General features: G+C 42.5%; 1 protein-coding gene and 1 long non-coding RNA gene across 2 annotated transcripts in view; one reads left to right on the forward strand and one right to left on the reverse strand.

The window, feature by feature from the left end:
* The window catches only part of LOC133965528 (A disintegrin and metalloproteinase with thrombospondin motifs 16), a 58875-nt gene extending 57456 nt beyond the window's left edge, over positions 1–1419 (reverse strand). Inside the window, exons 1-2 of the mRNA XM_062400131.1 lie at positions 1336–1419; positions 1137–1227 (exon numbers count right to left, since the gene is read on the reverse strand). Coding sequence (XP_062256115.1) covers positions 1137–1227; positions 1336–1419 — 175 coding nt within the window. The remainder of the gene's footprint in view (positions 1–1136; positions 1228–1335) is intronic.
* Positions 881–2594, forward strand: LOC133965529 (uncharacterized). Its single transcript, XR_009923873.1, has 2 exons — positions 881–978; positions 1149–2594. It is a non-coding gene; the product is annotated as an uncharacterized LOC133965529 (long non-coding RNA).
* Positions 2595–15829: the final 13235 nt, after the last annotated feature.

Here is a 15829-nt window from a genome sequence, read left to right on the forward strand (position 1 = left end):
GCTCACACACTCACACACATTTACACCTACTCAACTGTGTTTGTGTCGACCTAACTCAAAACCCAGCCGCAGTGACCCACGTCTGACAGTGTACACACAAAAGAGTCTGCAGGAACAGAGTGCAAGCATGCGTGCACTCACACACACACACGCACACACACAGGCATGGCTGCTGGACTGTGACAATATCCTGCAGTGGTTAGTTTGTTGGTTTAGTAGCTCCTGAATGCCATTAGTCCTGATAGGCTCTCTAACCACCGGGCACCTTGGCTTCGTCTTTACAAAACATGTGAACTCTTTCCTCAGCCAATCGCATGAATGTTAAACACACTGATGCCGAGCAGTTAAGTTGTTAAAGCGGCTGACTGTGCGATGATCTGAAACAGAAATGAGGGTTTCCCCTCTCTCTCATGTTGTAGATCATCTCCACATGTGCCCATGCAGTGAAAGGAGTTTTCAGATGTGTTTTGTGTGTCTGCCCTACGCGGTAACTAAAAAAAGACCAACATAAAACCAAAACAAACAAACAACAGAGACCAAAAGATCGCAAAATGCCAACGCAGTTGCTGACTCAGCACACCACATGGGGTTAGATCCACAAAACGGAAAACAGATGAAATTCTCACTTCCTGCTCACACTACTTACTGAAGTTAATAAGGAGCTAAATTAGACCTCAATGCATCTTCTTTTTTTTAAGTTTTACTTCCCAGTGCCTTTATTACAATTTAAGTGCACAAACACAAGGGAGACATTTTTTTTAAATATTTTAAAGTCTTTTCTTTTAACTGCCTCCACAAATTAAATTGAATTTCATTAACTTCAAGTAAGAGGAATCATCTATCTAAAACAAATGTAACTACTTAATTCCTAATTTCTCTGCAGCCTGCAGCTCCTCTGGTGCAGCAGACAGTGATGGCTCTGTGTCAGGGTGCAGGTCGCCCCCTCGCGGTGAAGAGAGGCCAAACCCAGCGGCGCAGGTGAGTGCAGTTTGATGTTGCCGGAGCTTTGAGGGACGCGAATGACTTTACTGTTTTCTTTAAACCTTGTTTACCAACATCCTGCATTTCCACACTAACAACCTCAACAACAAGCGTAGAATCAGTGTGTTTCATGCAGCACTTGACACATCTCCTACCTGTATTTCCAGGTAAATTGAGAAACCGGAGGAGAGCCGAGGCTTCCCTCTGGGATTCTGCACCGTCAGCACCATTACTCCAAGTCAAGCTCTGCAAGAGAAGGAAGACTGTGTGAATTGTCTGGAGAGGATAGCCCTCACTTTGTCATGTGAAGTTTAGGAGCTCTGCGTGCGTGGGCAAGAACAAAATCGGACTTACTCTGCCCAGGGCGGAAAAACAAAAGAGATGGAAGAAGAGCAAAGTCCAGGTGTTCCACGCTGCGCAAATCCGAAAGGAAGTCATGTCTGCGGATCACCCACAGCTCCAAAGCCACTGGACCCTGTGCCACACGCTCACTTTCCACATAAACCAGTCCACCAGCAGCAGCAGGAGCAGAAGGAGCCGAAGGAGCAGGAGCAGCAGGGGCAGCAGGAGCAGCACTTCTGCAGGAGTTGTAATGAATGAAGCATCAACGGCTTTCAGACGCACGCTTCTCAAGTTGTTTGGTCTCCATTCATTTCCATGCGTAAAATCCCTGAGCAGCAAACTGCATGAACTCAACTCCTCTCTCCCGAAAAGTCATCTTTCTTAATTCCACTAACGTCTCTCTCTCTCTCTCTCTCTCGCTCTCTCTCTCTCTCTCTCTCTCTCTCTCTCTCTCTCTCTCTCTCTCTCACCCCCTCTCTCTCTCCTTGTCTCACACGCGCTCCCTCTCTCGCTCTACCCGGTGACCCCCGCGGACCATTTTGACTCCCAGTGAAATCATGTGATTGTCTTAAATAGCAGACTCTGTCTCTCTCTCTATGAAAGTCGCAACTGAGTCCGAGTCGGTTTCCACCGGGAGCACTGACTGAACACAAGGCTGCTGGGGTGTCTCTCTCTCTCTCTCTCTCTCTCTCTCTCTCTCTCTCTCTCTCTCTCTCTCTCTCTCTCTCAGAGTATGTGTGTGCGTTTGTGTCTCTCCTTAGCCAATCAAATTTGACACCTGTGAGACCTGTGAGACAGGTGACAAATTGCATCTCCTATAACCTGCACCGCAATAACAAACTATTTGTTATGTTGGTTCCACATCAGCTCATTTGATGCATTTCTTACCATGTGCACAGGAATACGAATGTGTGTATTTTTGTGAATTTCAGTAGCCTAGGCTCCGTAACCCAAACTCGATCTGCAGATTACACCCTGCAGCAGGTTATCAGTAATTTATGATGGATTACAGTCTGAAATTTACCCCCTGACCCCTGTTTAATCCGCTCGTCATTCTCCCATCTCCCCCTGTATTCCGCAGCTGCACTGATAGGCAGCGGGCCAACATCTCCGAACTCCCCACAATCATTCATGGAAGTGGTTATACACGAGTGTGGGAGCCAAAAGAACTGGGAGCGCTTGTTTCATATTCTGGAGCATTTCATCCTCCCCAAAAGAAAACCAGATGAAGTTTTCTGCTGTGTGGCAGGAGAAATAAATGTGTGACGGTTTACAGTGTGATCTTTTTTTGTTTGGCTCCTGGTCAGAATATCTGGATGAGACTAAAGGGAATCAGAGGTGAGCAGATTGTCATGCAGTCCAGAAATTGTGTGAAGAAAACTCCGGTGTTGCGTTTCAGCATTTTCAGAAAGAGCCACAAGAGACACTATGACAAATTACCCAGAGCGGTGGATGTTCGAGGGGACATCTCGGCTCCCTGTGACACTCCGAGGGGTTTGTTCCTCACAAACTGTTCGACAGCCTGTGTCATGTTAGATCGGCAGCAGTGTCCCGCGTCAAGAGATTTATCTGTGAGAGGAGGGCAATAAACGAGACAATGCTGCGATATCAAAACCAAATTATCGACTTTCCCCCTGGATGCAGCTTCCCACAGACGAGAACTCCCACCACATGTTTGGAGGCTCAGGTAATCTTTACAGTGTCAGCTGCTGCTGGAGTTAAATCACCCCCCTCCTTCTTTAGACAAACCCCGTATCCCACCCCCCACATGTGTGCACACGCTGCAATCCAACACCCACCCTGCACCGTGCAAATGGATGGGAAACCCGCTTGTCACCTATTTATTCATTAGCCGTCTCTCTCTCTCTCTCTCTCTCTATGAATTTGTTCTGCAAACGCACACAGCTGATTGGGAGTCTGCCAGATGTTTGAGCTGTGAAACGATCAGTGTTGTGATGTACGGGGGTCTGCTGCTTCGCTTCTGTCTCGTGGGGGGGGGGGGGGGGGGGGGGTCGAGCATGTAAGGCGAGAGCGGCAGACTGCAGGAATATAGAGAGGACGCTCAGTATCGTTTGAAGGTGTTGAGCATAGAGAGCATAGAGAGCACCCCCCCCACCACCCCCACCCCCCAGTCGGAGTCCAAGCTGAGCTGAGCTGCCGTGAGGGATTTGACCTGTGACCCTGTGAGCTGCTGCAGCCGTGCCTCTCAGTCTGCCTGCCTGTCTGGCCGCATGTTTGTCTGCCCGCTACGTCTCTCTTCCTGCTCGACTCTCTGCCCGATCGCTTGTCTTCAATATCATCTCGGGATGCACAGAGCCAAAAGAGCGGCACATTCCTTCACATGTATTTCCACACACACACACACAGTGCATCACTCTATTTTAGACACATTCATACTATTTTGCTGCTCAATACATAAAGAGATTGACACACACACACACACACACGCACACACAGGCACGGACACGTTCCTCTGTCTTAGCGAGGACACTCATTGGCACAATTCCTTAGCTCCTTATTCTAACCATAATCATCACAACTAACTTCCTGACCCTAACCCTTAATCCAACCTAATTCTAACCCTTAAAACGACAAGTCTTGACTGAAACAGCCCTTTGAAAAAGTAAGGAGGGGCCTTAGTGACCTCACAAACACACACACACACATATACAGACACACACACACACACACACACACACACACACACACAGAAGACTGCTTTCTTATCCGGAGTTCGATGATAAGATTGATACCACTGACATGTCTCTACCCTAAATTATGAAGCTGTCACCAGTTTAGATCAGCAAAGAGTCAGTCAAAAGTGATTACCTCCGCCAAGGAGGTTACATTAATGCCCCTGTCTGTTGTTTGTTTGTTTGATAGTCAGCAGTGGAACGTAAAATCTACTGAATTGTTTGCCATGGAAATTGGAATGATGTGACACGAGCCAAGACAGACTCCAGTGAATTTTGATATGGATCTGAACTAAGGGGTAGAACCATGAATATCTTTGATCTCTTTCTTTGAAATTGTTAGAAAAAAAACAAATAAATCAAGCATATTGAGGGGATTGACATTCTCTGAGCCCATTGGCTATTGTCTGACAATTAATTAACTTTTGGTTGCAGCTTTCATTGTAGACGGCAGATATAAAGGCAAAGACTCGTTCTTCTGTTCACTATAAGCTGTTTACAGTCCTGCGAGTCCATAACGATCGAATGCTGATCCACGCAAAACTCAGACCATGATAGTTTTTGCAGGTGTTTTACGTACAGACAACATTTTGGCTAATCTCTATTAACAGCCATCTGCAGATGATATACATGAGCGAGATTATGGGACTGATATCTATGAGTGTGTACACTTTGGTGCAGCTTGATTGACGTTAAAGGGACTATTGGGCATTAGCGAAGGTAATTCTAGCTTCCTCTTCATTTAATCCAAGTATAAAAACAGAAATTATCTGAAAAACATCTTAAAGTTTCTGCTGGTTTCTCGGCAACTGGTCGAAGCCGAAAGGTTTTAAATGATGAATCGTCACTTTTCAAAAGTTTTGTGCAAGCTAAACAAACAAGATCCGATGTGTTAATTAATGAGATTGAGAGGTGCTGGAAGGCAGATTGTGTTACCTCTGCTGTCCAGACTGTGGAGATTGATATTGATCCTCTAATCTATCTCTCAGCATGAAATCTCACAATGCAGGCCTTGAAGTTTCTCTCTGCTTTATTCTTTCCAGGTAGTTTTCACTCCATGGTTTCATTTAATTAGCCGTCTGAAACTGTCATCAAGGCAACACATGTGCGAGTGTGCACGAGAGGGCACACTTGTGGTAGGCACATGTGAGTTTGTGTGCAAGCTCTCTTGTGTGATTTATGTAAGTGTGCGCACGGGTTCGAATATGAGCCTGTGCATGAATGTATGTGTGTGCTCAGTGTGTGTGTATGCATGTGTGTGTGTGTGTGAATAGTAAGCTGACAGCAGCTGTAAAATTCCTCTCTGAGCATCACAGAGGGGAGGCTGATGGGAGCTGACAGGGAGCAAGAGTGAGGGGAGGTGGGAGAGGAAGATGAAGGTGGGAGTGGAGCAGTGGGGGGACGGAGGTTGCCAGGTAGCTGGATGATTGAAGGTTCGGTCGGAAACTCTGTCCTGCTGTCGAAGAACAGTGACGCCTTTACTGCTATTGTCTTGTCTAACCCGTACACCTTGGATGTATCAGCTCAGAGGGAAACAACTGTTTCTTCTAAATATTTGCAGATGGTGCAGAGTCCTGGCGTTTGGACACTGCTGGAAATATTCCCCCGTCGTCAAGTTTTAGACCTAACTTTATATTTTACAAGACTAATATTTATATGACTTTAACTTACAGCTAATGTAAACTCAAGAATGCATCATCTCACATGGGAAACCTTCACCATCTTGGAAAAAGTTAAATAAAAGTGCATATGGACAATATTAAAATTTTCGAGTTAACATTTGTTTGTGACAATATGACATATGGTCTTCAGATGTCTTCAAAGGGAATATCATGTTAACGTTTTCATGTGTGTAGTGGAGAATCATGCAATATGCAATAAGAAGCACATGAGCTCCACTGTGGATGAAGGTCGAGAAGGTGAAGTCGTAACAAGAGCAGGTGAAATGCAAGTCTGGCCCGAGTGTTGCATGACTTACAGTGGGTAAACATGGGATGCATCAAAATCAAGTGAGTGGAGAGGACATGGGCAGAATTACTTTCAACCTTTAATTTCTCTTTCAGCAGAACAACGTGTATTAAATGAGAATCTCCGATGGAGAAAACAAGGTCAGAGTGAACAAGTGAAGTACTACATATTTTGGATGCTCTAGGGGAAATAGTTGAAAATAGAAAATCTATATTATCATAGTCAATGGTTCAGTGATATGCAAAGGTTCAGGAGCAATACTTGTGACCTGACACCACGAAGCAAGTTCCTGTCATTGACTGACTCAACACTTCAGTGTCACCGCTAACAATTTTCAAAATCTTAACACGATTCATTTCACATCACCTGCTGTAGCAACAATAGGGAATGGCACACAGCATGTTAATCAATCTGCATTGTCCAGGAAATCCAAATGCTTTGCACATGTGCTTTGCCTCTAGCAGTGTGACTGCAGCTAAACCGGATGAGCATTAACACAATGTCAGATGTGTGAAGAAACAGGATTTGTATGCATTTTTTTAAAGGAATTTGTCTGTAAACGACTGCTCATTTATGATCAATAAATTCCACGTGCAATATTTTACAACAAGGAACCTCTTCCACAATATCCACTAGGATTGGCTCCAGCTCCCATGAGCCTTACTAGGAAAAATGGTCATGTTTGGATGGATAGATATTCTACAACATATTGTGCTGCATAAGTATTGTGCTGAGAACATGCTGCCAAATTGTCTGCATCTTCTACATTGATTTAAAATGTACAATATGTAACTTTGGCCACTAATGGTCAGTCAATCGTATCAAAACAGCAAACCACAACAACAGACCCAGTTTGATGATGTTGTGAAGCAACATGGGATCATGGGAGCTGTTGTCTTCGCCACCATGTGTTGTTCCATAATCTTCATGGGTCGTTTAGCTTTGCTGTATGTTTGCGTAGTGAGCAATTCACACAGTGAAAGAAAAACAACTGACGGGCTAACTGGCTACCAGTCGGTTTTTACTTTCTCGTATTTAATTTGCCCCCGAAATTATATCATCTCATCTCTATTGCCTTGTCTATACGTCTCCGGATATTGTTCCCTTTGATTTACAAAATATATCCATCGAGATTAGAAAGCAAAACAGACAACAAATGCTCAAACAAGCATGTCGAGCCATTGGTTGACAAAAGTCTTCATCAACAAACCGTCAATTACCTGAGAGAGCTCTGTGGTCCAAGTCATATCATATTTGGCGAGGCAGACGTCTGTGAACACCTGACGTGTGTTGCAATCAATTTAGCGGCAAACTTGCAATTAGACCTATCCGTGCTAACTAAATATAAGGAAACTGATATATATCCGCCATTGTTTTGGTTCCCGGCCCATGCTCATTACACAAAGCGGCGCCGGGCATGTACAGTAAGCTATTACATCATCGTTTCCCCAATGCTCTGTTTCACATGTACGCACGGATACACTAAAACACAAAGTTTTGAAAATCTGCACTTTGGAATGCCCAAACGCAAAGTATGTTGAACTAACTTAGAGCAGGGCATAGATCGTAGTTTGGGTTTCAACATTGTTGGAAACAGTTTAGATAATGTAAGCATATGACTCAACAACATAGGTCTAGTTGTTGTTAAACATTTTAATGAAGAACTGTTGAATATTATGTCTTTAAGTCCTCTAATACAGATAATGTTACCCTGATCCTCTCATAAAATTAGACCAGTTATATTTGAGGGTTACAACAGAAGGCTGTAAAACCAATGAGGCCTGGTAGCCTCAGTCTTTGAGCACCAAACATCAGCCTGGTGGTACAGTAGGTTCACCAGCACTGGAGAAGAAGGTTACACTTGGAGCAAGTTACTGTTTTGCTTCACCCCTCCTTTTCAAACAGCCTCCACTGAACTAGATAATGTATTGGACATGGCTGAGTGAGTCAAGCATTAGTCTTCATAATAACCACTGATTAGTGAAGTTATTTTGCTGATGTCAGGGCTCTACATAAGTTAGCCTGAGAAGTGTTGCAGTGTGGGAGGTCTCGTCCTGACCCTGTTTGATCATGTGAGCAGTAACAGTTCACATTGGGACACAATGCTGGATGGGGCTGACAAAATCGTGATTAATCTGATTTATCGTGGCAATCATCATGTTGATCTATGGCTCTCCAAGTAGTGAGATTGGCTATTAATCCAATCAGTTGCACATTATTTTCCACAACAAGAATCCTATCAAAACACTTGTTACCCTTTGTGGAAGTGAAGGTCTTTAATTTCAACACGACCAGAGTTAATAGTTTGGGTCACTTATTCCTATTTAACATGCAATTTAGCTAATTAAAGATTGTTGTATTTACTTCTATTCTAAGAAATAAAGCATTGAATCCCATAACTATAAATCATTTAAAAATATATTTATTTGAATTTGTATTCTTTTCCTTTAAAACAGTGGTTACCAAACTAGGGGTTGGGGATCCTATCAGGATAAAATAAAGTTTAGAAAAAGTATATTCTAGCCATGATACAAAGGATACAAAAAAAAAGAGTAAGTAAAGTCAAAATAAAACTAGAAAAAGAAAACTCATAGGCCTCTCCGATGTCTTTGTCCCCCGCGTGACCCCTGAAGTGATTATAAAAGATTAGCAACAGCATCAGTTGCAGCAAATCAATTTACAGCACCACAGGAAACATTGGAACATTTGCACGTGGGTGACTTTTTTGTGAACTAGCTGCATCCTTACTTCCTGGGATAATGGAGGTCACAAGTCTCTGGCACCTGTATTTTGTTGGTCAGGGCTTGAAAAGTACAAGATTAGCAAAGTATTTCACAGTATGGCACTGTCCCCACACTATTACACATGCACGCAGAGGTTTGGATCGGTGGTCCACAAGCCTGACAGCAAATATTGTCCACCTGTGATGCCAAGGTTGTATATCTGAGCAAGTATAGTCGACTTTTTGAAGATTTGTAGATTTTAGTCTCGAGTCTCGAGTCCTGAGTTATCCTTACCTCCAGGGATAGTGATATTCCCAATTCCTTTATTTTGGTGGTCGGTGCTTAAAAGTTCAGAAACCCTGCTTTAAAGGTAAAATACAGCATTAACAAAGTGTATTACAGTATTTCATGAAAATTAAAGCAGGTTTAGTCTCTTTCCTTGCTGTTTAACCAATTCTACATTTCCTCGTGGTATCGAGGGACTGCACGGACTTGCTAACACCACACCACCACTCTCTCTCTCTCTCTGGGTTTTAGAGCCTGGGTTGAAAATGAAGGGCTGGAGAATCGCGCTAATTATTGGTAGTGAGCTGTATGTGATCGCTGGGGCAGAAAGAGCATCTCTGGAGGGGTGAAACCTAAAAACAAAGTGGCTAGTCTTATGACACTCTGCAGGGGTGAGAGCCTGCTAAAGTTCACCACCTCTGTATTGTGTAAGCAGCGCTGTTATAATAACCGCCTTCATCTTGGCTTGGAAAAGACTGTAAAACGTTATCACAGATGGCAGGTGAAAAATGGCCTGTTTGCTGGATTTTTAATCAGCGTTCTGATACAGAGAAAACACCACTTCCTGCATTTTTCCATGAGCAATACAATATTCAATACGTTGTCCTTAAAGATTTGAATTAAACGCCTCAATTTCCAGGAGGGTTCCTTGAATCTTGCACAGATTACAGACTAAATGAAATGCAGGCCAATTTCAAGCAGCCCTGGCAATCTCACCTCTGTCCTGTACAGTAGCTCTATTTTGCAGTGCCAGGCCCAAAGGAAAGCGTTTCTCGGCACTCAAACATTTGCATGTCTGCAAACTGGTTGTGGGGTTTCACCCGGTGGGAACCAATGTCTGGCCAAGAGTCTCTGAACCACACAACCCACCAGTGTCCGTGGAGTGGTGTGGAACTGGACCTGCTGGCAGGACGATGAGGACAAGAACAAACGTCCTCATTTAGCTCATGCAAGCAGAATTCTTGCTGAGTGGTGCAGGATTCAAGAATCCTCTCAATATAACAGTTTCTTTATTATAGATAATGCAGTGAAATGTGCTGCAAGGGGATTATGCTTTTTTAGTTGGTGACATTAAAATAAAGCATTATTACAGCATAAGTATCTACGATATGTAAATGTGCATTATAAAAGAAGGATCTCTGGGCTGTGAGCATGTTTGGATCAGTGAAGTTCATGCTGATCTACCTTCATAGAGACAGTACTGCCCATCTCGCCACTGTAATACAGAGATCTGAGATACTGGGGCTACCACAGTAACGTCTTCATAACCGCAGCAGCATCCAATTTCCGATGTGGGTCAGCCAAAGTATGAAAAGGGCCAATGAGTAAGTTGTTTACAATGAAATACCCCAATCAGCACAGCAGAGATGATTGAAAGACACCATGTACTCAACTTTAAAATCCTGCACATGCTTGTTTCTAGTAGATCGATGAATCACATTTCACATATTAACTGCGTTTTGTTGGGATCCCTTAAACTTAATTTCATTGACAGTATTTGTGCAGGTGGAATTCTACATTCGAAGCTGCACCAAGTGAACTCGCTACTGTGGATAATGGTTTCTGTCACTGGCACATAACGCTGGCAAACTTTGACTCGGCACCAGTCATAAGACAGAACCTGCCTAACCCCCCTGGATAAAAAAAGTGTGGAAAGTGCACAGACCACCCAGGAATACACAAACACACACACACACACACACACACACACATGCTCACACACACACATACACACACACACACACACACACACACACACACACACACACACACACACACACACACACACACACACACACAACACCAACACAAACACAAACAGACACTGTGAGGAAACAGATTGCCCATAGTGAATGTGACATATTTTTCTAAAAAGTCCAGTAAAATTGGCAAAAGACTGAAATATCAGTAATGTTGAAGATTAGTGCGGTTTCAAACCTTTTTTCCACAAGCACAGACAGTTTTGCTCAGTGGCACACAGGCCTAACAAAGACATGCTGTCCACCTGGATGCCATGGACATATCTCTGGAAAATTTAATTTTGTCATGTATTTGTAGATTTAGTCTGAGGGGGCATTAACAGCCTTGTCCAGTCTGAACCTTCTGACTTTGTGAAAGGTGCCTCGGACAACGAGCCGCACAAAACTTTAATCTGACTGAAAGACAAGGTCTCTATCTGGATCAAACAAACCATTGTTGGGATGGTTTGCAATGTGAACATGTTTGGGGGGGATAGTTCAAACTTAAGGACAAATTACAGGAAGTTGAGAAAGCATTAAAAAACATTAGAGGAAGACGAAGCAGAAGCGGCTCACAGAATTGCTCATAGTCTTTGCCTCCAAGGATTTTGTCGAGCAGGAGGAAAGATATACAACACAAGCATTCAAAGAAGGAGTTGTGTGGTTGCAGAAGTTGTTTATTTCCTCCTTGTGAAGGTCCTGCTTTGTTCATTTAGTGATGCATAATTTCCTCAAAGTGCAGACAAGCTGAACAGTATTATATTAATGGGTATTCATGCTGTGGTTTACTCACAGCAATGCATCCACATCCACGAGTAACCGATACAGACTTTGTATAATGGCATGAGGAAGGATCTTTAGGAGTTTAGAGAAGTTACAATAAATCCATCCATCCATCCATCCATCATCTATACTGCTTATCCTTGGAGGCTCTTGGGGGGGCAGGAGCCAATCCCAGGTGACAAGGGGAGGTAAGAGGTAGGGTATATCCTTGACGGGGTGGCAGTCCATCACAGAAATAAAGAGACAAACAACCATCCCAATCAAATTGAAACCTACAGAACTGTGGGAGGAAGCCAGAGCACCCAGATAAAATCCAGACACACATGGAGAGAAGATACAAACTCTGCAACAGTGCTATCTAACTGCATGGACCTCGCTGCCCCATTCACAAATGGCTGGGGGACTCATATGGGTTCTGCAAGCTCCTTCATATGTGACCCAGGACATATTTGTGTTCACACAGCGAAATAAATCAAGGTGGACACTCCTCCCAGTTGCGCATCAAGTCTATAACAACAGCTTCCTTTGGGTCACTCATCACACCAAAACACACACACACACACTTTGAAGAACAAGCAACAGCAACAACACTCCTCATCTAACGGAGAATCATCACAGGTCACCACCTCCGTCAGTGTGTGTCCTCAGCAGTGACAGAATAGCTGACCATCCATGGCAGCAGCAAAGCGTTATTTTGGTTGAGAGGTTCAAAGGTCCCGGGATTCAAGTTGACAGAAGCTGTCATGGCTGCCTGAGTGGCTCTGTCATTGAACCTGAAAATATCCCTTTGGAAGCATCAAACACCGAGAGAAGAAGGTGAAAACCGAGGCTTTGGAATGACGGCAGCTGAAAACATATCCGCTTAGTCACTAGAATACGAGTTGGGCTGGATCGCACCATTTGTTCCTCTATTTTAGGTTTTTATCTAAACAGGCAGCGCTGAGTTTATTTACTTTAAGTTCACACCCTTCACAGTTATTCATTCCTTCAACAATCAGTTGCCTGCACATCATGACATGTTTATCATCCACCAAACCCCATAAATACTGTAGAAATATAGATTTTGTTTTGGTTTTTTCCACTGACTATAAAATCTTGGGAAGTCCCTCCGTTGGAATGTTTCATAAGAAGTTGATTTGTTCATTGTAATAATGAGCAATGAAACCATCAACCGTAAATTGTGTATGAATGTATTTCTGCTGTCACTATGAAGACTTAAAAAATAATAAAGGGCCTCCTTTGGAATGCGGCGTGACCTCTGACCCCATAGTGCAGGGAGTTTACATATCCATGTCTCCACTAGTAAAAACCACATTCCTAACTTCGATCTGGGTCAGAGATAAAAGATGACAGAGATCCGATGTTGACAGGCGAGACGGATCTGACGTTCGTGGACAAAAAAAAAATTCGGAGGGCTGAGATCCCAAAAAAAGTGCAATAAAATACAACCACACATTCGACACACAGATGTCAAGGAAAGAACTGCAGCAACTTTCATGCTGTGCTTACTTGAACTAGCTCTTCCTAAATAAAGTGGCCTTTTGTTGATGTTACAGCCATTGTTGCACATCCCTCATCGGATTCGACCCTGCAATTTCTGTTGGGGAAAATAAGACACAGTGAGAAGGCTGCTTGTTGCTCTTATTGCACAATCACACAATATGTCCATTGTAGGCGTGAATGGGGAGGTGAGCAGCTCTGCCTTTATTTAGGGAAGCTTTCATAAGAAGAAGCGCTGGAGGCGAATCCTCCCGCTGACAAAGCAGCCACAGAGCGGACTGCTGTCAATCACCGAGCCAGCGTAGACGATTCTGTTATCTAATAGAGATCTGACGTCCCACTCTGTCTCGTAGAAATGCAGTTTGTAAGGATATCTCTGGAAAAACATACTGAGGTTTTCCTGATTCTATTTCATTATTAATGTGGTTTACTGTAACTGCTTAAAAGATTTAATAACCCGACTGCTTTAACACTTAATTATTTCCATTAAACAAATACAGCTACTATTTCTCAGACATAAAGATGCACTTACTGTATATATTGTTGTTTTATGTCCAATTGTTGTTTTAGGTTTTATGTACAGTGCACCAACCACACCAAGGGAATTTCCTGTATGTACAAATATACTTGGCAAATAAAATAATTCTGATTCTGATTCTGATTCTATGAAGCCCTCAGGAGAAGTGAGGCTGCTGTGGTGTTTGTTCGTACAAATCATCTGATTTTCACCACAATTTCCCAAATGTTTTCTTATTTACTCAACAAAACATGTTGTGTGTTTTGTTCTGACTGGACAGCAGAGAAAAACATACTAATGGTCAATTTAAACATAATGTTCATAATCAAAATCAAGTAATGCTACTCTGTATTATTGCTTCCACTATTCTTGCTGCTCAAAATCACATACTGACCTTCTCATTTGGAAACACGTGCAGAGACTGGAGAAGATAAACAGATGGGTCACTTTCTTCACACCCCAGCAGCTGTGGAAAGATACACAGACCATTGGAAATCTGAAATGAAATGTTGTGAGTTGTGAAAATGTCGCACCCTACAATAAACACATTCAACTACAATGAACACATTGAACTTACATGTTGGCAACAAAATTTGATTTAATCGGTTACATTTCTTCTCAAAATTGTCTCTGAATCAGAAGTTGAATTTGTATTTCTGTTCTGCTCCTAGCTGCATCTTTGTACTCTGACTAATCGGCTTAAATCAAATCATGTAAGTGCTCTTCAAAGATCCGATGAACTGGTATCATAACTTCCTTAATGTAAACTGGTTCCTGTACAAACAGGGCTGCATTCAAGCTGCACTTTAATACTTGGAAATACACTTGATGAGAGATAGTTTTACCAATGAAGTTAATTATGTAAAGAACTCAACCTTCGTTTCAAAAACCCACATAATAAGTTAAGATGAGATAACTATGAGCTTATAGCTAATTGAATAAAAATACTTTTAACCAACAAGACTTCTAACATCTTCAGTTGATGCAATAATCAACCAGCAGCTGTCATATTTGTAGAGAACTCTTTCCAATATGGAGATTTATATATACATATCACTGTGGATTTGTCAACACCTCTAACACCCACCACAAGAGAGACTTGTACCTTAAAACCTGTTGCACATGTGATACAAGTGAGGCCGTAAACTGTGGCAAAATGGTGCAAAACGTTGTGATACTGAACTCACCACAGGATATCAAGGTGAGGCACGGGAGTAAACCAATGGGTTGATGCTCAAATTGATTGTGAGGGCTTGATTGGCTGTAGTTTTTAGTTCCGCCTACTTCCTACTTCCTAATACCTTCCACCATTAAACAAGGAAGTAGAATCTTACATGTCAAACAATCAATGTCAAAATGGAGTTCACTGCCTCCAAAGTTTAATTTAACTGGCGTCCTCTGTGCAATGTTACAGGAAATGAAAGGTTTACAAATGAGACTCCCAGGTGTGTTGCTACATTTGCAGCAAAGAAACGAAAGAAGCTTTTCGCGTTTTTTCGTGAATGTATACGAACTTTAAAGCTAGAAAATGCACAGTTGGAATCGGCTGTCATGTGTTTGCTGAAGCTGGAGGCCAAGAAATAAAGAGGACAACTACATGAGGACAAACATCTTCATGAAGACACGTACATGGACCACGAACAGTAAGTCATTCTTGTTTGTTGTAGATTGTTGTTACCTCTTAAACCTGCCAATCAGGGCACAGGCCTAAATCATGTTGTTTCCTTCATGATGTTTGAGTTGACATCACTACTCTGTGAATACTGGACGATAAGTGTTGTGGCTGTGGTGATATGTACGAGCAGAAGCTTGTTTTGAGTCGAGGCAAATGTGTTTAACCTTTTGAACCGAAGGGACGGTCTGCCTGGTTTTCACTTTCAGCCTCAGGTTCTGTTTTTGGACATGTTGGTGCCTCATTTGTCAGAAATATTTAGCTGAGGAAATTGACCTGATATAAAACATGAGGATCATGGCTCATTTGGTTATAGAATTATCAGATCTCTTTTTCATCTGTGCAGGACTATACTTAGCTGTGTCTCTGTCTCTACGTTTTTCATGAGATTTCATGTTTTTATAGCATCAAATAACAAATTAAAAAACAAATTTAAACCCTTGAACAGACATAAGTGTGATTAGAACTACCTACAATGACAGAAACCATCTTTAAAATGTACTTGATGTGTTCTTTGACTTTTTAGCTTGGTTATCGAAAAGGATTTGCTTCACTTTTGAGGTGCGGTCGTCCAGCTTTAGAAACCTTTACAGGATGAATTAACCGCAGCCAACTCAATTTTAAGT

Source organism: Platichthys flesus, chromosome 11 (assembly GCF_949316205.1).
Source record: "Platichthys flesus chromosome 11, fPlaFle2.1, whole genome shotgun sequence".
Classification (NCBI taxonomy): domain Eukaryota; kingdom Metazoa; phylum Chordata; class Actinopteri; order Pleuronectiformes; family Pleuronectidae; genus Platichthys; species Platichthys flesus.